Source organism: Melospiza melodia, unplaced genomic scaffold (genome assembly GCF_035770615.1).
Source record: "Melospiza melodia melodia isolate bMelMel2 unplaced genomic scaffold, bMelMel2.pri scaffold_18, whole genome shotgun sequence".
Classification (NCBI taxonomy): Eukaryota; Metazoa; Chordata; class Aves; order Passeriformes; family Passerellidae; genus Melospiza; species Melospiza melodia.
Genome location: NW_026948525.1, coordinates 5,745,983 through 5,767,289, shown reverse-complemented (window position 1 = coordinate 5,767,289; position 21,307 = coordinate 5,745,983). Strand labels below are relative to the sequence as shown.

The following is a 21,307-nucleotide window of genomic DNA, read 5'->3' as shown; positions in this document are numbered from 1 at the left end:
ACCAATGGACAGCAGAGAAAGAGTTGACTGGCAAAACTTTTAGAGGAGCTAAGGGTATGAAAGGCAGAGCATCAGTTTTGTAGATGAGCACATGGCTGCTAGTCACAGAGACTCCCAATGCTGCAATTTTTCCTTATTCAGTCCTTTGTTAAGGTTTACTAAACCTTTAAAATTTTAAAAGTGAGAGTCATTTCTCACATGTGCAATGCTGTGGGCCATTATCTTGTTCTGGTTTCCTTTGCTTGGGTCCCATCTGAGTGCTCAGCTGGGGTACAGGCTGTAGGTGCTTGGGGCACTCCTGGAGTTCCTCTTGGATCCCTGAACAGGGTTTGGCTCATGAGGGGGATTTGCGCTGCTTTGTGACACAGAAAAACTTCCCAGGCTCTTTTGTGTTTCCTGTAGGCAAGGTTGGTTATTGCTTTGCATAAACTCACAGACCAACATGGAGTGTTTGCTTTGTGATGTCAGGGCATGGTTGCCACCTTGTCGTCGTGACATCAGAAGGTTGCCTTGGTGCACGGAAGGCGTGAGTGTCAGAGCAGCCCTAGGCCTTGCTCAGTTGAGGAGAACTTTTCTGGTTGGGGTATTTGTCAGTGGGTAGCTGCCCACTGACAAGAGCCTTGTTTCTTCTATTTACCTAACTTTCAAAAATGACAATATTTCACCATCTGGCCACAGCAGCTTTTGCTGCTTATGGCATTTCTTTTTCCGCGAATTACGTTACACACATTGCACGTAAGTACAGTTTTCCATTCTACTTAGGTTAGGATGTATCCTTACCTGGCTTTTGTATGTTTTCCTGCTCTTTCTTGGGGGCTGAGTTTCTGATTTTGAAAGAGAAAGAGCATTAGGATGCCAGTGGTTTGGTAAAGCTCCTGTCAAGAGGTTCAGCTAAAAAGGGGGTGTCTGTAGCCACAGGGGCAGCATTTGCAGGGGAACCTGCAGGGCTTCCGTTCCCTGCACGGGAGTCTGTGGCAGCAGAGTCTGTCATTTCCTCAGTTTGCTGGGACAAGCAAGACACCTTTGAAAACGTAGACTGGCAGACCTTCTTTTAGGCTTTCCAAAAACTCTGCAGTTATTCCCAGAATTCAGAGAAAGCTTCTTTCTTTTTAAATTTTGTCCTGAAAGGATTTGAGTAACTTGACCTTTTACTGAGTGCCAAAATAGTTGTTCCCTTTGAAAGGAAGTGCTGCTGTGCTTTGCCACAATAGAACTGCGCCACCTCTGGGGGATTTTGGGGAAGCTTTTCTGGGCAACTGTTTCCTGCAAGTTAATCAGAATTAGTGCATGACACTGAGTGAAAAAAAAAAGAGTACCTGAAGGAGATTTCAGAAGCTGTCTTATGTGTTTGGTAGCACAGGAGCATTGAGTGTTAAAGGAAAACACTTTGCATTTTCTTGATCATATTTGTATTCAATTACTGGCTAAACAGGTCGAAGTGTAGGCACAAGCAAAAAGATTGTCCTGATCTCTTGCTGGCTGTGTGAATGAGATGTGTCTGCTGGAAGGATGTTGTGAAACGGGAAATCATCTCTGTTTGGGTTGACTTGTTCTGTGGGATTCAGCAGCCCAGGCAGTTTTCTGACAGCATCTGGTTCATTTTCCCTTCCCACTACAGGTCACCTGAAGCGTGTATTCAGCAGTGCTGAAGATCCTGAGGTGAGTGAGAAAGGAACATTTCATGTTCCTGCTGTTTAAGACTTGTAGAGCAAGCTGAGAGCTTGGCCAGTAGCAGTAGACTGTACAGGGCCAGCTAGGAAGGCCGAAAGAAAATCCATATTCATGCCTGTAACAAAAATAATAACGGCAGAGATAGATACTTTTAAATTTCCTTCTCAGAGTTTGAAGAACTAAAAACCTAGTTTTGAAAAGAGAACGATGCTTGCAGACAGCAGATAGGGAAAATTTAATTAAGAGCAATTTCCTGTAGAGTTGAATTGGATCATTTTAATTTAAACAGAGGGACTTAGACTCCTATTCCTATCCAACTTTATGATATCTACTTGGAACATGAGGTGGTAGAACAGGAAGGCCATCTTGCAATGGTGCCTGCTGTATCTGAAGTGCAATGGACGCCTTTGTGGCTGGGGAGCTGCGTGGGCCCAAAGGACGCAGGGCTGGCGGCCGTGAGCAGCTGAAGATGAGGCAGCATGGGGCCAGGGGGCCCAGAAGGCCAAGGGCACGGTGGCTGTGCCAGCAGCAGTGGGGCAGCAGGAGCAGGGCAGGGAGCGTGGCCTGTGCTGGGCAGCGCTGCGGCCACAGCTGGAGTGCTGTGTGCAGCTGTGGGCCCTGGGAAGCAGAAAGTCATGGAGGGGCTGCAGCGTGGGCACAGAGAGACAGGGGAGCTGGGCAAGGGGTGCAGCACAAGGCCAGGGAGGAGGGGCTGAGGGAGCTTTAGCGTGCACAATGGGAGTCTCCTGAGAATCTCCTCAGTACATTCAAATATTTAGCCACTTTTGGACTTTACTTTCCCTCTCTTTTTTTTATTGTTATTTTTGCTTTACTTGGAGGAGGAGGGTTATTAATTTTCTTTTTCTCCCAGCTAAGATTCTTTTTGCAATTATTTCCTGCCCTTATACAGCACTGGGACTGGTTCTGCTCCAAGTTTCTATTCCAAGGTGTCACTTCTGGGGAATGCAGTATTTTTGCATGAGAACTCATCATTTGGTGCAGGGATATTTATGCGGAAGGAGCTTTTGTGGTTCTAGGCCAGCCCCTATGGCCTTACAGATCATCTCGAGCTTAACAATGCCAGTGAGTTTCTGCAGCCCAGGCAATCAGTGTGTGTTGTGTTCAGGAATTGAGCAGGAAATCAATGCCCTTGCATTCCAGCTGGTGCTCAGAGATTAGAGGAGCTGGGAGGGGCTGGGCTGCATTTCTGATTCCAGCCACTTCAGCACCATCAGTGTGGTCGAGTCCAAGCGAAGAACTTGCCAGAGCACAGATGCACAAAGAGTGCAGTTCCCAGTGCAATGCTCTGGGTGTCTGATTGCATTCCATAAGGACCTACATGCTCCAGATTCCCCAAGAGTGTGGGTTACTGAAGCAACAGGAGAGCAAGTTCAGGATTGTAGCTGAGTGGGGCACTGCCTACCAAGTTCTGATGTGTGTAGCAACAGAGAGGACAGTAAAGAGAGATTTCAGTAATGAGATCTGTCTGTCTATCTATGTATCTATGTATCTATCTATGTATCTATGTATCTATGTATGTATGTATGTATCTATCTATCTATCTATCTATGTAACATTTACATAATTGAATCTTCCTGGCTCTGGTCCAAGGCAGTTGGAGGTGCAAAGGTCACCTAAAGCATCCCTTTCAGGAGAGGATTAGAGACATGCTTCCTCGACCAATTCTGAGCAGGCAGAGATGTTTTCCCCTCCAGATCTGGTGGGCTTTTTTCCTCTCAGAGTTGTTTTCCTCCTCCGGCCTCTTCTGCCCTCAAGTCCCCAGTTAATTCTATAAATTTCTGCCTGTCCTAGAGAGGTGCAACAATTCCATGTTTAGGTGGTGTTTGGTGACTCTGGTCACAGATGCAATATGTGACACATGGTTTCCTTCACTGGCATCCCCAGGGCTGTGTAAGTGCATTCGTTCATGGGGCCTTAGGGGAGTCTTCTCTTTCCCGCAGCAGCAGCAGCAGCAGCAGCAGCAGCAGCAGGTGGCAGGGTCAGGACGAGGAGGAGATGCCTGCCCTGGCCCTTTGCTCCCAGGCCCCAGGCCAGGAGGGCTCTGGCTGCAGCAGGGCGCTCTTCGGGCAGCCCCTGGCAGCCTCTGCACGGAGCACAGCACGCTGCCCCGTCCTGCTGGCACCACTTTTCTTCAGGAATACCCTAGCTCCTCTTCACAAGGAAAAAACTCCAGCAATGTAAAAAGAGGTCATTCAAGTACAGTTCTACCTGCCTTTGCATTGTAGTTCAGGGCATGTATTTTTTGGTCTATAATTTCATGATTTTTATGAAAACATGCATTCATATCTTCACTTTTTTGTGGTTTTAATTATTCATATATTTAAACACTCCATTTTAAACTCTTGATTTATTGCAGTTGGTAATTTTGAGGTAGTATATTTTAAAATGTCACAAAACAACACCTTTTGGGTAGTTTTTCTCACTCTTAAAAAAAAACCCCATACGCCATTATAGTCTCTGTCTCTCCAAGTTGGTTCGTATTGGCCCATTTTTAATCAGGGCTACAATACTTTTATAGGATTGAGAGAGGTCCAATGAAAGGCACACCAGTGATTCCTCTTGTGGAATATCATGGCCCCACCGTAAAGCCTCTATTTACTTTTTTTTTTTCTCTCATTAGCTCAACTGCAAACACACGTTTAGTTGCAAACTTACACAGGATGAGCAAAATCAAAATGATGTGAGGGACCTTTGGGAGCTCCTTGCTGATCTTTCTGCTTCTTTCAGCTAAGTAAGGCTCTGATCCAGGTAAAGAGATTGCACTTAGTACTACACAACCATTTGCTGGAACTCTGCTGATTTCTAGGAACAGCTGGAGGCCTCTCTCCCCCCAGGATGCTTTGGCTGAGCCAAGCTTTGCTAGGTTTTGGCTGCAAATACCATTGCCCTTGCTCTCCTATATCCACAATACCATGGCTGGGAAAAAACTGCCACGTGGACCATCTTCCAAAGGCACTTTGGTCTGGAGTTTGTCAATGAACGAGAGCCTCATCCACTTCCAAACCACATGAAAAAAATTATGAAAGAGAACTTCCCATCCTTAACAAACAACTGACAATTCACAAATGGATCTAGAGCTTCTTTACGGAATGAAAAGGAAGGCAATCTTCCAATGGAGTTGTGCTTTCAGGAGTTTTTTTCTGACTCCCACTCCCAGCTGGCACTGGAAAAAGTCACGTCTCTGCAAGTGTCAGCGTCTTCTGTCTGCCATCAGTTGTTTTGCTGCAACAATCAGAACAGGCATCAGACTGGAGAGAGGCTCAGCTGATGCTAGGAACAGGAGCTGCCCCGAGGAGAAAAAAGACATGAACTTTTACCTCCCAAACCCATCTCCCCAGAGGCTCAAGCAGGATTCCTCTGGTTCCCAGAAATACAAAGAAATAGGGCTGAGAAGACCCTTTGCAGCTATGTGTTCATGCCCAAGACTTTGCTGAAGGCATTTGGGTTTTGCCTTTTTTTCTTTCCTATCTTTTCTGTATTCCTTGCACATCAATTTAGAGCTCTGTGGGCTACTCAATTTGGGACTACTTTTCCCAGTCCTTTTCCATGGCCTTTGCCTAAGCAGAAAGACAAACTTCCAGAGCTCCAAGCGCCAGGGGGTAGAAGGCCCCAGTGTTATCTTGGTTCTTCCTGGGACAGACTCCTCCAGGGAGATGGTGGACTCACCATCCCTGCAAGCCTTTGAAAGAAGATTGGATGTGGCACTCGGTGTCGTGCTTTAGTTGAGGTATTAGGCCATAGGTTGGACTCGATCATTTTTAAAGTGTCTGTCTTCCAAGCCAGTGATTCTGTGATTCTGTGACTGAGGCAGCTTTTCCTGCAGCCCTGGAAAGGGCTGCGGGGGCCCTTGGCCAAGGATGGGGATCAGGGCCCATGGAAAAGAAGCAAAGGGCAGAAGGTGAAGGCTGACAGGGCAGAGCTGCCTCAGCGCGGCGCAGAGCGAGCCTCATCTCCTCCTCCTCGCTCTGTGCCCTCTGCGCTGCCCTTTGCGCTCCTCTCGCTGCAGGGCTCCAGGGCGTGCTGGGGGCCAGGCCCATCATCTTCGGGAAGCGCCGGTGCCTCGGAGGCGAGCGGCTGCTGCTGTGGCCGGCAGGGGAGAGCTGCGGCTGCGGCCCTGGGCACTGTGAGCTGCCGCTATGGCTGGCTCCTGCCACGGCTCCTGCCTCTGCTCCTGCCCTGTGCGCACAGACACGGCCGAGGGGTGGCCGGCAGCTCCCTGCCGCTCCGCAGCGGGCCCGGCCGGGCTGCTGCTCCCTGCGGCCTCTGTCCGCCCCGCCGCTGCCGGCCCCGCCGCTGCCGGCCCCGCCACTGCCGGCCCCGCCGCGCTCCCGCCTGCCTCTGCCGCGGCCGGGCCCACACGGGAGGCAGCACATTGCGGCCGGCTCGGAAAAGCCCTGCCCGCAAAGCGCCCGCCACGGCCTCGGCCTCAGGGCACAGGCTGCCGGCGTCCTCGCAGCTGCGAGCCGGCCCGGGCCGCCTGCCGGCCTCAGCCACAGCTCCCGCCTGTGTCTCCATGACCGCGGCTGCTCGGCACAGCGGGCTGAGCACAGCCAGCGCCAGCAGCAGCTCCTCACGGGCCCAGGCTCCGGGCGCTCCGAGCCCGCCCAACCCCGAATTCCAGCCGTGCGGGACTTGGCATCCCAATGCATCTCCTGGGGACAGCAGAGTCGGCCGCTGAGCTCAGCCCATGGTGACACCACCAAGTGACCAATGGAAAATTCACCAAATCCTCATCAGAGACAAGAGAAAACTCCCATGGTACCTGACAGCTTAATCAACTGCCAATTCCAGATAATTCCATCCATGTCGGAAAAGAGGCTTTTGCATTAAAGCAGAAAAGAGTTATCTAAAAGGAGGGCAGGAACAAACAACGAAGTTATTTGGACTCATGCTTCTTGTGTCTGTTAAAAAGGCCAAGAAAATGCACTCCTTGCTCTCCTGACACAGCTCTCTCTGTTCATGATGTGGGACACTGAGTCCTGATGATGTGCAGGAGCTGATGCAAGGGACAGGGACAAGGATGCAGCAGGCACAGTGCCAAGCTGACAGAGGGATGATCTCTGGCAGTGGCACTGAAGGAGGAAAGTTTGCAGTCAGGACAGAAAATGGCTCTGTTATGAACAAGAAGCTTGACTAGGCCAATGTTCAAGCAGCAATCAATTTATTATTTAATATGGTAAAGTATGAGCAATACAGCGCTGGGTACAGTGGGGGAAGTTTTCTCTCCAACTGCACACTAATAATTGAGAGTCACGGGTATTTATCGGGGTACTCATCAGCTTTTTCAGCAGTTTCTATTTCCAATTTTTTTACTCATCAGCAATTTTTATTCCATATTATGACATCATGATTCTATACACTATTGTGATCTTAGTTTCTCAGGATGTATCTCAAAGGAGTATCCCCAGATGGTGATGGTCCAGTTTCTGAAAGAAGAAAGACGAAACCCATCTGGTAGGGTCCAGCTCCCCAGATGTGTGTCTACCTTTTAATTGCAGAGACTATAAATCTCATAACAGTGATATCCAGCTTCCCTTTGGTCGAAACCATAAACCCTTGAGGTGATGTTCATCTTCCTTTCTCAAGCTGTTTTTCTCTGCTTCAATAAGGTGTGAGATAAGCATATTTCCTTTATATATATTCCAAAGCTATAGTTTCAAGGATACAAGTAATATTCTAAAATTATCCTTCAAAAGGTTATTATTGCAGAGCTTGTTATGGATTAAATGCAAGGAAAAAGCAACATCTTTAACACCTTAATTCCAATGCTCCTAAATCAACCAGGGTTAATTGCAAACAAAAGATAGGTTCAAAGGCCTTTTTCCATGCTTTATTTTCCTCAGTTATTATTAGAATTCACAGCTCTCCCATTATCGAGGTCCACAAATTTTGCATTCACAAATACACACGTCACTTGTTTGTACCTGACACGAAACACAGCTTTGCATCTCACACCAGGGACCCCACCAGGCCCCATCGGCTGCTGGGCAGGGCAGGGGAGGCTGTGGGGCCGAGGCCGGGCCGGGCCATGTCTGCAGTTGGCAACATCTGGGCACTGCTGAGCCCTGCCCTGCTGCCAGCCCAGCCCCAGCCAGGATCTGCCGGGCCCCAGAAGCAGCCCCGGGCCAGGCCGGCTTGGCCAAGATTCTGCCACTGTTGGGGTTCACTGGCAAGCCCCGGGCAGGGGGAGGAGAAGCCATCGGCCCTGGCCATGCTGCTGCTGTGCTCTGGCCTGGCTGCTGAGATCCTGGCCCTCCCCTCAGCGCGGCCCACCCTGACACAGCCCCAGCGCAGCCGCTGCAGAAACCTCCATCGTAAAACAGCTCCAGCTGCAAGCACTGAGCCTGGCCGGGATCACGGAACCAGCTACAGGCCCTGGGTGAGGTACGAACTCTTTCAGTGCTTCCATCCTCCCTCGAGTGAGAGAAAAGGACTAAGTGCAGGCTCATAGAGGAGCAATATGAAGACACCAAGGTCATTGAAGACGAAGTTGCATCCCAGATGGGAGGGAAGAGGAGATGTCCTGATCTTGGGGCTGAAATCCTCTTGTAAAGCTATGGAGAAGGATGTAATTGATACATCCGACTCTCTTTTCCCCTATAACGCACTAAAAGGTATGAGGAAATGACTTGTTCAGCAAAGCCTTCTATGGCAGCAGCTCTCTGGCCACAGAGAGAAACACAACTTTCCAGGCATTATTTTGGAAAAGCCTTTGGAGAAGATAAGAAAAAAAGAAAAAATTCTTAGCTTAACTTGCTGCACTTGGTATTTTAAACAAGTTGAATGTGTTATGGAGATTTGTTTACCAAAGGGTGGGTTCTTATTTAGCCAATGGTGATGATGTTTGGATTGGAGGACCATTTAAGTCCACATGTATCAAACTGGGGTATAAAAGTATGGGTTTCTTAATAAAGATTATTGATCAGCCTTCTGTGAATCATTGAGTCAATGTCTATTATTACCTGGCCGGGAGGCCTTAATGTGACAGGCCTCTATGCTAAAGTAAGCAAATGTTGAAGTAGCTGTGATCGCATGAGAAGTTTGAACAGAGAAAGAGAAAAGAGTGTTGAGACCCTGTGCCCTCATGAAGAGAAGAAGATCTCTGTATTCAGAGATGAAGATGATTTCAGAAATACATGAAGAGGACCTTTGCTCTTCAACAGCTCATCTTTAAACTAATACCCCATAAGCAGACATGGCCCATGAACACAGCTGTGGGAAAAGTTGTGGAAAAAATGAGAGGGACTTCACAATTGCAGATTTGCCGGGCAGCTGCTATTCACTGAAATTGAGAGCAATGAGAGAATTATTTTCTTATGGAGAAGTCTCCATAGAAGGAAAGACTCCTCTACCCAAGAGAACTGAAGAAAGGCTCTTATAGAAGTGGTAAACTGACTGAAACCTTTAGGTTTTGTCTCATTACATTGTCAGTAACAAAGAAAAGGTTTTAGAGAGAGGAGAAGTATTCTAAAAGTTTTGTTCTGATTCTTATTTCTCTTTCTTTGAGTTACTATTAATAATCTTTTCTTTATACCCTTTTAAAGTTTTGAGCCCACTTTGCCTTTCTCATAATTCTATCTCACAGCAGAAAATCAGTAAGAATATTCTAGTGAGTGCACAGGTAATTAGCCAACACTGAATCCACCAGACTAATTGATACATTGGCTAAGAAATCTCATATTGGTGAACTAAAACCACTACAGAGAACTTCCTGATGAACTGCATGAGAGCAGAGGGAAATCAAGGAAAAGCCACGGTCTGTCAGGACTTGTTTGATCCTAATGAGCCCTGTGGTGCATTTGGATCCAGGTGAGCCCTGGAACCTCAGGGCATGAGAGGAGATTGCACAAACCTTTCCAGATGTCAAAGTCAGAGGAAACACTCAAAGTGTCTCAAAGCATGAATGGGTCCCACTGAGGTCCATCCCCAATGCAGGCTCCTCCTGGACTCCTTGGAGGAGTGAATTGGAGGCCAGGATGGCACTAAATGCTCTCAGAGATTCAGTGTGGAAAGGAAATTCCAAAGTACCTTAAAAACCTTGAGTATTTCAAATCATTGATGAGGCCCACAGAATGTCAGTACAGAGTTCTCAAGGGACTCATTAAAGCAGAAAACTGGGGCCATGATTGCAGAAACTTCTCATTGAGTTTGTATTAAGAGTGAAACACCAAGTACCTTAAAATACCTGAAGTACCTTGAGGCAATAATGAGCCCACTGAGTGTTGTTACTGACAAAGGCTCTCAGGGGACTCATTAAAGCAGATAATTGGAGGCCATGTTTACAATAAACCTCTCAGAGACTCCAAGGCAAAAGCCAAATCTTAAGTCCTTTGAAAAACTCTGTGACCATTAAGGAGCCCCTAGGGCCATTTCTGACCAAGACTCCCCAGGGAATCCTTCCAGCAGATCCTTGAGGCCACTGGGATGTGGGCTAGGGGGGGATGCTGATGGCAGGACAAGTGGCTGACAGTGCCTAGCCTGGCTGGGGCTGTGCCAGGAGGCCCCAGAGCCTCAGGACAAGGTGTCTCCTCACAGCCCTTGGTGGCACAGACCCTGCTGCTGTGCCCCAGGGCACCAAGACTTGGCTTCTCTTTGTCCCCACCTGTCATCACTGCCTCCAGTTCTCTGCTCTGCCTGGGGCCTGGAGACACATTCTCGGTCGTCTCACTCAGTGAGACCCATTAAAACTTCAAGAAACTTTGGAGTTGGATTCTGACTTGGAGTTGTGGAGAGGTTTATTCTGCTCCTTCTCAGGGACTGATATTCAGGGCCTGAGCACAAAGCCCCAGAGGCTCCTTAAAGTCCTTGTGCTGTGTTTGTGCTGCTGAGCTGGGCTAGGCTCCTGGCACAGAGGCAGCTCCTGTAGAGCTGCAGAACCAAGCAGAGCTTCAAAAGCACATTTCTCTTGATGAGCAGCTCTTCTGCCAGCCCAGCAGGGCTGGGGCACTGCCTGCAGCCACCCTGGGCACAGCACAGAGGCACAGAGAGCTTCAATCAGTCAGGGCTGGGAAGGTGCTGAGAAGTGCCTGGAGCAGAATCATTGCCAGCTCTTGGCACAGGAACCTCTGGCTGCAGGACAATGCAGCTGCAGCTCCTGGAGCCATCTCCTGCAGCTGGAACATCCCAATGCCTACAGGCTCTGTGAGTACAACTCTTGAGTATTTCTGGTGCAGGGGAGGTGAAATGCTCATGAAGCTCTGACATGCTTAGGGGTTCAGATCAGTCATAGAATATTTCCAAGTCAAGGATTTTGATAAAAATGAGGAAACTTTCTAAGACTATGTAGACAGTTTCCTACTATTGCTGAATGAAAGGTAATGGTTGATTCTGAGGTATTTAATATGAATTTTGACAAGTGCCTGAGACATCTAAACTGTTACTTTTTGTGATCAATAGGTTCACAGGAGATCCCTAATGTGCTTTCAGCCACTGTGCCCAAGGACAGCAGCAGCATCACCTTTGCTCTTAACCTTCAGGCTCAGTCTGAGCTGTCCTTTCTCCAAGCTGCAAACAGAACCTGCCCCCCGCCAGTGCCCTGCAAACAGGCAGGGTTCTGTCAGGCCAAGGAGTGGGCACAGAGATTTGGGGTCTGTGGGCAGGGGGAGATCAGGAACAGGGAAACACCTCCAGCAGGGAAATCTCCAGGAAGCAGAGAAAAGATTGGGCAATGAGAGGAAACAAAACCCAGCAATGCTGTGGCAGGCAGAGTTTAGAGATGCCCACAGGATCCCCTCAAGTGCAGCCCCTCCCTCTGAACAAGCCCCCTCCCTCCTGTGCCCCAGCCAAGCCTCTGCCCTCAGGGCCGGGGCTCCAAGGCATGCAGCCCCTCCTGTGAAGGCAGAGCTGCAGCAGAGCCGTGGGGCAGCTCTGCAGCCCCGGGCCCAGTTCCCTCTGCAGAGCACAGGGCTGGGAGCAGCTGCCCGGCCCTGGGGGCTCTGGCAGGGGGCACAGCTGTCTCAGGGTGCCGCTGTCCCCAGTGCCCGGCTCTGGGCAATGCTGTCAGTGCAGCCAGGGAAGGAGCTGCATCTCCCTCAATCCAATGCCATCATAAGGACACTTGGAAGTGTCCCTGAGATTTAAGTCCAAGCTGGGAGCTTCAATCCAGAGTGCAAACCTGTCCTAAAGTATCTCTGAGTTATAAGATTGATGGGGAAAGGCAGAGGTGTTGTGACACTGAAAATGCTGCTGGGTTAATGAAATGAGCAACATGAGTCCTTGGCTACAAATGTGGAGCTGGGCTGTGGTGGATCCATCTCTTCTCAGCAGTACCTGGTGACATTTTAGGGAAAACATGGGAAGATGATCACTCTCCACCTGAGAAAGGTTTAAGCCCAGAGAAACTCTGTTTAGGTCAGAATGAGAGACCATCTTCCCTCACTCTCCTCTCATTACTTTGTCTCACAGAACTTACTCTGTTCTCCCTGAGTTCAGAAACAATGTAGAGGGTTTCTGATTTCCAAGAATAACAGGAGACAAATGGGGGGAGCTCAATCAGAAAACCTCAGAACTCTTAAACACAGAAGCCTGTTAATTAATAATTAAAATAATCCATGTGTGTTACAGAGGAGGGTGTACGGGAAAAGGCTTTGATTTTGGTTACAAATATCTCCTCTAACACTTCACTGTCCTTTTCTCCATGAAGAGATCCCCATGTGTAGCCACGGCAAATGTCCAACAGCAGCTCCATCAGGCACTTCCTCCTGCTGGCATTGGCAGACACACCGCAGCTGCAGCTCCTGAACTTCTGCCTCTTGCTGGGCATCTCCCTGGCTGCCCTCCTGGGCAACGGCCTCATCATCAGCGCCGTAGCCTGTGGCCACCACCGGCACACGCCCATGTTCTTCTTCCTGCTCAACTTGGCCCTCGGCGACCTGGGCATGATTTGCACCACTGTCCCCAAAGCCATGCACAATTCCCTCTGGGACACCAGGACCATCTCCTACTCAGGATGTGCTGCACAGCTCTTTTTTTGTGTGTTTTTCATGTCATTAGAGGTTTCCCTGCTCACTGTCATATGCTATGACCGCTACGTGTCCATCTGCAAACCCCTGCACTACGGGACCCTCCTGGGCAGCAGAGCTTGTGCCCACATGGCAGCAGCTGCCTGGGCCAGTCCCTTTCTCTATTCACTGCTGCACACAGCCAATACATTTTCCCTGCCCCTGTGCCATGGCAATGCCCTGGGCCAGTTCTTCTGTGAAATCCCACAGATCCTCAAGGTCTCCTGCTACAAATCCTACCTCAGGGAACTTGGGCTTCTTGCTGTTAGTGTCTGTGTAGCCTCAAGCTGCTTTGTGTTCATTGTTTTCTCCTATGTGCAGATCTTCAGGGCTGTGCTGAGGATCCCCTCTGAGCAGGGACGGCACAAAGCCTTTTCCACCTGCCTCCCTCACCTGGCTGTGGTCTCCCTGTTTATCAGCACTGCTGCATTTGCCTATCTGAAGCCCTCCTCCATCTCCTCCCCGTCCCTAGATCTGGCAGTGTCAGTCCTCTACTCGGTGGTGCCTCCAGCCCTGAATCCCCTCATCTACAGCCTGAGGAACCAGGAGCTCAAGGCTGCAGTGTGGAGACTGATGACTGGATGGTTTCAGAAGCATTAAACTGCTGACCGTTTTCTGCAAGTCATTGTAATAAAAGTGAACTTTGATAGTTCTTGTTGAATTTGGAGGTTGGTAATTCCTTTCATTCCTTTATTTTTTAAATAGGGTTCACAGAGAAATGCCATTGTTTTTGCCATATTTCGTTTTGTTTCTTTCCACCTTTGCTGTGGCTCCAGACTGTGTCAATGAGGAGCTCTGCCCCTTGGTGGCTTCAGGTGAACTAAAGGGTCTCCCAGAAGAGATCCTCTCATCAGAGACTTTTCACCACAGATCCCCCTTCTGTTACCTTCTCTGGAGCTGCAGCAGCAATGTCTGTGTGCAGAGCTGGGGGCAGATCAGGGCTGGCCCAGCAGCTGTGCCCAGCAGCAGCAGCACTTGGTGTTGCCAGTGCTGCTGCTGTGGCCCTGCCCCTCTGCCCTGGTGGCCCTGGTGTTGCTGTAGGGCCTGAGTGCTCTCGGGGCCGGGCACAGCCCTGGGGATGGCAGTGCCGGGGCTGCAGCAGGGACAGGCCATGGGTACTGCTGGGGCAGCGCTGACACCTCAGGCCAGGCCCTGGGGGCTCCAGGCTCCTTGCCCGGGCTCTCTCAAGAACACGCCCAGGCCAATGCTCAGCACAGAAAACCCCCGTGAGCAGCCCCAGGCTGGCTGTGGGCAGGCTGGGGGCAAACAGCATGGCTGGGGCTCTGCAAGGGCCCTGGGGGCAGATGGGAAGGAGCAGCAGAGCAGGGGCTGATCCATCACCAGTGCGCTGCACAGCCCAGGGCAGCATCCCAGAGCGTCCTTATGGAGCTGCCAACAACATCTCCCCTCTGCAGCCCTGGCCTCTCCCCCAATTCACACAGGTGCCCCATCCTTGCAGGCACAGACATGGCAGCACTGGCTCAGCAGCCCCTGTTTGCATTGCACACAGCAGGGGGAGCACCCCCATGCTGTTGGTGTGGGGACATGAACCTGAGGGAGCACAAATGCCATCAGCCTCTGGGGCCAGCAAGGGCTGGGGGACACCAGGGAAATCACTCAGGTTTATTGTGACAATAAATGGGGGGAGTTGAGCAATTCTAACCTGCACCCTAACACCACCTTGTCTCACCTGAGCCTCCTCTAGATTATACAACCACAGCTCCCTCATGTCTTTTCAACCAGACTTCTGTTCCAGACCCCTCCCCAGCCTTGTTGCCCTTCTCTGGACATGCTCCAGCCCCTCCATGGCCTTCCTAATTTGGGGGCCCAGAACTGGACACAGCCCTTGATGTGTGGCCTCGCCACTGCCAAGAGCAGAGGAACAATCCCTGCCCTGGCCCTGCTGGCCACACCATTCCTGATCCAGCCAGGAGCCATTGGCCTTCTTGCCCACCTGGACACACTGCTGGCTCATGTCCAGCCTGCTGTCCATCAGTCCCTGCAGGTCCCTTTCTGCCTGGCTGCTGTCCAGCCACTCTGTCCCCAGCCTGTAGTGCTGCAGGGCTTGTTGTGGCCAAAGTGCAGGACCCGGCACTTGGACTTGTCAAACCTCACCTTGTTGGATTTGGGCCCTGGATCCAGCCTGTCCAGGGCCCTCTGCAGAGCCCTCCTACCCTCCAGCAGATCCACGCTCACACCCAGCTTGGTGTCATCTGCAAATTTGCTGATGCTGGACTCAGTCCCCTCATGCAGATCATCAGTGCAGACATTGAAATCCACGCTGGCTGGCTCTGATCCCTCGGCCATCCTGTGGGCACCCTGTGATGGCACTCAGGGTGATCTGTTCCATAACCTCACTGGGCACCCAGGTCAGGCTGACAGGCCTGGAGTTCCCCAGCTCCTCCTTCCAGCCCTTCTTGGGGATGGGCTCACATTGGCACCTCCAGTCCTCTGGGACCTCCCTGCTGAGCCAGGACTGATGGTGAATGATGGAGAGCAGCTTGGAGAGCTCATTCACAGCTCCCTCATCCCCCTGGGATGGATCCCATCTGCTCCCAGAGACACCTGTGAGCATCTGAGTGGCTCAGCAGGTCCCCAGCTGCTTCCTCCTGGATTACAGGGGGCTGTTCTGCTCCCTGTGCCCATCTACCAGCTCAGGAGAACACTTGTCCTGAGGAAAACTTCACTTATTGTTGAAAATTGAGGGTAAGAAGGGATTAAATACTTCAGTCTTTCCCTCTTCTTTAGTTACTCTATTCCCCAATGTTACTCTATTCCAACAATGAATAGAGGTTCTTCTTACACTTCCTTTCGCTATAATTTATTTATACAAATATTTTTTATTATTTTTCACCCAAGTGGTCAGGTTAACCTCTAATTGAGGTTTCACATCTCTGTTTTTCTTTCTGCATGGCCTAACAACATTCTTAAACAAACTCTGATTTGCCAGACCTTCTCTCCAAAGGTGATGCACCCTCTTTTTTCTGCTGAGTTCTCATGAAAGCTCCATGCACAGCCAGGACAGTAATTTTCCTCACTTGCTCATCTTTTGGCACCAAGGGACAGGCTGCTCCTTCCCCCTAATAATTAGTTTCTTTAAGTGTGTCCATCTTTTCCTGGACCCCTTTGTTTTTGAGTGCTGTTTCCCTTAAATAATCAGTCCCTGATTCAGTACTCTCCAAATCTGCATCCTGAATAGGCCAAGGTCTGCCCTCTCTAATTCCAGTGTAGACATTTTGTTGATACCCCTCCTTCTTTCACAGGATATTGAAAACTCCAGTATTTTATGGTCACTGTATCCCAGGCAGCCTCCAACCAGCACATCTCCACCAGCCCTTCTCTCTTTGTGAACAGCAGCAGACAGAGCTTTTCTTGGGAGTGGGATTGTTACCAAATATTTGGCAAAATAATACAACTCCATAACCCCAATGTAGCACTAAGAAGCAGCATTCTTTATTTGGCTGCATGCACAGGGGGATAGCTCCTCCCAAAGCTCTGCATGCTGAGTACAGGAAAGTTTCTGTTTATATTCTGTATTTTGCACACATATGCATTGATTGTCCTGGACTAAACATACTTATGATAATCATTTCCCCAAAATAATTAACATATTTCCCCTCCCCTTTACCCATGCATTCCCCTGTCCTGGGGGTTCTCTCTGGTGGTCCCTGGTGGTCGTGGACCCCAATGTTCCCATGGGCCTGGCTGAGCTGGCAGGACACTGAGGCTGCTGAACTTCCAGTTCCCCTTCTCACACAATGGGCACTGTGTGGTTTCCATAGGCCTGAGGTTCTGGAGAACCAGCATTGTGTGTGCTCACCTGGTGCAGCCAATTTATCATCTGGTAACATGAGGTCACAGAGTGGGCTATGACATCACAGAGTAGGTTATGGGAGGTCATCGAGCAGCTGCGACATCATAGACAGTCTCTGGGACATCACAGAGACAGGTGTGACATCACAGGACAGAGGACTGACATCACAGAGCAGACTATGACATCACAGAATTGGCTGTGACATCAGAGACGAGCCATGTGACATTAGATAATGGGTTGTGACATCACAGAGAAGGCTGTGACATCGGGGGGGTGGCTGTGTGACATCACAGGAGGGAATGTGTGACTTCACAGAGTGTGTTGTGGCATCAAAGACCAGCTTAGCAATATCTGAGAATAAACTATGACATCACAGAGCAGGCTGTGACATCATAAAGCCATCTGTGACATCACAGGAGGGCCGTGTGACATCACAAGAGGGCTGTGTGAGGTCACTGGGTTGGTCTCTCTTCCCCAGCCCCCCCTCACAGTTTTCCCCCAGAAGTCCAAAGCTGTTCATGCCCAGCAGGGTCCCTGTCCCCTGGTATCTCCCTGGCCCACCTGGAGCTGCAGCCTCCACCAAGGATGTTCCACAAGATCAACCCCAAAACCTGACACAGGGACGAGGGGCTGGGCTGTGTGACCAGTACATCAAGGACAGGGATTATCCAGGTCACTGTGGCCTGGGTGGGGTTCCCCAGGGCAGGAAAGATGTCTGGCAGCTGGAGCAGGGTCTGGGAAGGGCCTCCAAGGTGGGGCTGGAGCCCTTGGGCTGTGGGCAGAAGCTGAGGGAGTTGGGCTTGTCCAGCCCGGAGCAGGGAAGGCTGAGGGGCTCCTCATGCCAGCCTGGCAGTGCCAGCGAGGAGGGGATGGAGAACACAGAGCCAGGCTCTTCACCAGGGGGCCTGGTGGGAGACAAACGCCAGTGGATGGAAGGGGAAAGAGGGGAGATCAGCCAGGACAGGAGATGAAATGAGTCAGGCTGCTTTCAGCATTTCCTCAGCACCAAAATCAGCCCAATCTCTCTTCTTCATCCACCACTGACAGCTTTGCAAATCAGGAATTATTTGAGCTGTTTTGCACCCACTCCAGGATGAGCATTCTGATACAAGAACTTAATGCTGTTTATATCTATCACAGAACAATGAATGTCCAAATTAATTTTAGTATGGAAATCATTTGTGGGTGGTGGACTCATCAGACACTGCTGGGACATTGCACATGGCTCAGAGAAGAGCGTGACTGTTATTAAATTGTGTCCTGTTCAACTACGGTCTCTTGGCCATGGAGAGAAACTTTCTGTGCCTCTGAGTCTCACCAGTTTCTGACCCCGAAAGGGCATAAACCTGATGAGTTGTGGTTCCCATTCCAGTGGTGGCACTTGGACCTCCCTCCATCCCCAGAGCAGAGCTCCCTTGTCCCAGAAAGTCCCTGGCAGTGCAGGGATGAAGGAAACAGGACAGGCTGTGGGGATCAGGGCCAGGGTACAGCCAGGGCTTTGGGGTGGTTCTTAGCCCAGGGCAGGATGTGGCCCTTGGCCTTGATGAGCCTCATCCCATTGTCCTGGGCCCATGGCTTCAGCCTGTCTAGATCCCTCTGCAGAGCTTCCTGCCCTCCAGCACAGCCACATTCCCACCCAGACTGGGCTCACCTGAGAACTGACTGAGGGTGCCCTTGATGGCCTCATCCAGATCAGCAATAAAGCGATTTCACTGATCTCGCCCCAATCCTGAGCCCTGGAGACACCCCTGGATGTGACTGCATTCCTCAGCTGCTCTGAGTGCCAGGAGTTGGGTGGGGGAAATGGTGGGGAAGGGGTAGGGACAAAGTCTGAGTGATTGTCAGCCAAGAAAGGTCTTGATTTTTAATACCTAATCAGACTGCATTGGAAAGTGCTGGGGGTCAATATAAATTGGATATTGCAGATGTCCATCTATAATGAGGAGAAGAAAACTTACCTTGACCAAACAATTCTCTCTTCATTGTTTTCAATACAGTATATTCACTTTCAATTCACTTCTGAAATTTGTCTAATTAACCACAGAAGAATTAAAAGTTGGAATGATTCCCCAGGGCTTGTCTTGTTCAAGTGTTTTGAACAAATGTTTATGAGCCTTTTCGAGTGAATTCCTGAACTGAGGAGCTCAAGAAAAAAGAGGCCTCTGGAGTAGGAAAATTCATCAGCAACCTCCAAGTGCGAGGAGATCTATCCCCATCAGAGCAGCAATGAACAGAAATGAGCACAGCTTTGTGGCTGCCCCAGCTTTGGCCTGGGCCCTGGGCCTGGAGCAGGAGCAGCTCTTGAGGGCCCCATGTCCGCGGCTCTTGTGCTGCCCTGGGCAGATGCGATGGCAGCAGGGGCTGCAGAGCTCTCAGAATATCAGGCAGAGCAGAGCAGGGCAGCCAGGGAGCCTCCTTTGGCCTTGGCCAAGCACCTTCCCCCATGGCTGGGGCTGAGTCCTGTGGCAGCTGCAGCTGCTGCTGTGCCCTCTGGGCTGAGGCCGTGGGGCAGTGCCCAGAGCAGCCTGGCCTGAGCAGAGCTGTGGGGCCAGAGCCGGCTGGGCTGGGCTGGGGAGAGGCCCTTGGTGCTGCCCAGAGCTCAGGGCAGCTGGCAGAGCTTGCAGGGAGCTGGGCTGGGCTCAGAGAGCCTGGCCCAGAAACCATCAGTGTCCATCTCAGCCTGGCTGAGCGTGCAGGGGCAAGACTCAGGCCAGGCCTTGTGGGGCAGGGCCAGTGCCTGTGCAAGGCATTGCAAACAGGCAAGTGGCCCAGAGAGGAGGCTGCTCTGTGCCCTTGGTGGCATGGACAGAGCAGGGAGGGGGCCCAGGACATTTGTCAGTGCCAGCCTCTGTGCCCAGCCCTTGGCAGCCCTGGCTGCTGATTCCAGCTTTGGCCTGGGCTGAGTTTGGCTGTGGCCGAGCTCCATCCTCCTGCGGGGCTCAGGGCCTGTTCCCAGCCATGGCCAGCCCTGTCCAGCCTCTCTGCTGGCCCAGAGGCCGGCAGAGCCTGGGGCAGGGCTGTCTGTGCAGCCCCACAGGTGCCAGGGGCTCTGCAGGAGCTGGCAGAGGCTGCCCAGCAGGGAGGCCATGGGGCACAGAGCCCCAAGGCTGCTGTGGGCACCACGGCACAGGGGCCGTTCCCAGCCGCAATGCTCCTGGCCTGGGCTGGGCCTGCACAGGGGCTGGGCCACCATGGCTGGGACAGCACAGGGCCACAAAGGGGTCACGCAGCCGCTGCCGGGGCTGACAGCAAGGCCAGGCACACACAAGCAATTGCTGAGCATGGCCTGTGCTGGCCAGGCCTGACTGTGCCAGAGGCAGAGCTCAGCTTCCCTTGGGGGCTGCAGGAACAGTCCAGAGCCCAAAGAGCCAAGGAGACCAAGGCTGCAGGAGGGAAATGCAGGGCTGCTCTGGGGTGAGGAGGGCATTGAATTCCAGCACACACCTCAACTCTCTGATGATCCCGGCACCATGCTGGGCCCTGTTTCACACTGGAGCAGAGCAGATGTTGATGGGACAGCAGCCCTGTGAGACTGTCAGGAGGGATGGGACAGGATGGGATGGGACAGAGCCCTGCGGGGCTGTTTTTGTTTTGTTACAGTTTAGATCCCATCTACTGCATCTGAAAGGTGAAATCTTAAGTTTAAAAGCAAAGTTTTAAAATTGATATATATGTGAGGATTTTGCCAAAAATTATCTCATGAAAAAGATAGAGCAAAATCAAATTCTATGCTGGTGTTGGTGGGTTTTAATTGCTTCTTGTCATGCAGATTTGTCTATCGAACAACCAAAACCAAATGTTTGGTTGACCTTAGCTAAGGCAGCAGGCTTGGATACCATATGTTTGTCTCATTCGGAACCAGAAAAGCCTTTCTCAACCTGTCTGGTTGGTGTGCCTGTAAAAGATTTGCCTTTGATCATAAAGCAATCCAATGGTGAACCTGGTGAAATTGACAATGGGAACAATCCTGTATTGAATTGGAATGTTTGGGCCAAAGAAACTTCCAAAGCAGTATCTGAACCCCAAGAATTAGAAATCCTTGTTTTTTAACAATAGATTTTTTGTCTTACATTTATAGCTAATGGTTAGCAAGAACGTGATCCTCCAAAGTACAAAGTTATTCTCCATTATTTTGCACACAGAAACTTAAGTTTTTTGGTGTAATTTTTCAAACAGTTGGGATGTGTTTTCTGAGGCTGGCCAATATCCACAACAATTGCCCAAGGGATATTGTTCATTTGTGGAGATTTGGCTTGGCAAGGCAATCCATCACACCTTGAAGGTGGCCCATGTAGCATTGGAATACTCCCTGTGATAGCACCTAGTGCCAAGGCAGTCATTAAGAGGAAACTAAGGGGAACAAGATCTGCTCGTCATTATGATGAAAACTGTAAGAGTGATTTCATGCCTTGGAAGGCTGCAAAAAGAGTTTCAGCAGGTTTGTTTTTACCCCAACTGGCTTCAGCAATGGCATTGAAACAATAAGATCCGGTTGGATGTTGGCTGAGTAAACAAACGAATGCCACATCCACTGTAATCAGTGATATGTTGACTGATGTTAATAGTGTTAGACCTGCTACCCTTCAAAATAGAGCAGCAATTGATTTTCTTTTACTGGTACAATGTCATGGTTGTGAGGAATTTGAAGGACTGTGCTGTATGAACCTGTCAGATCATTCTGAATCTATCCACAAAAGCATACAAAAGCTGAAAGATTTTACAGCTCCAGTTAAAGAAGATGGTGAGTCACGGTTAGATGATTTGTTCCAAGAATGAAGCTTTGCACATTGGCTAAGGGAAC

General features: G+C 50.4%; 1 protein-coding gene across 1 annotated transcript in view; it reads left to right on the top strand.

Moving 5' to 3' along the window:
* The window catches only part of LOC134433343 (olfactory receptor 14J1-like), a 53,096-nt gene extending 39,580 nt beyond the window's left edge, over positions 1–13,516 (top strand). Inside the window, exons 2-3 of the mRNA XM_063182200.1 lie at positions 12,741–13,202; positions 13,508–13,516. Coding sequence (XP_063038270.1) covers positions 12,741–13,202; positions 13,508–13,516 — 471 coding nt within the window. The remainder of the gene's footprint in view (positions 1–12,740; positions 13,203–13,507) is intronic.
* Positions 13,517–21,307: the final 7,791 nt, after the last annotated feature.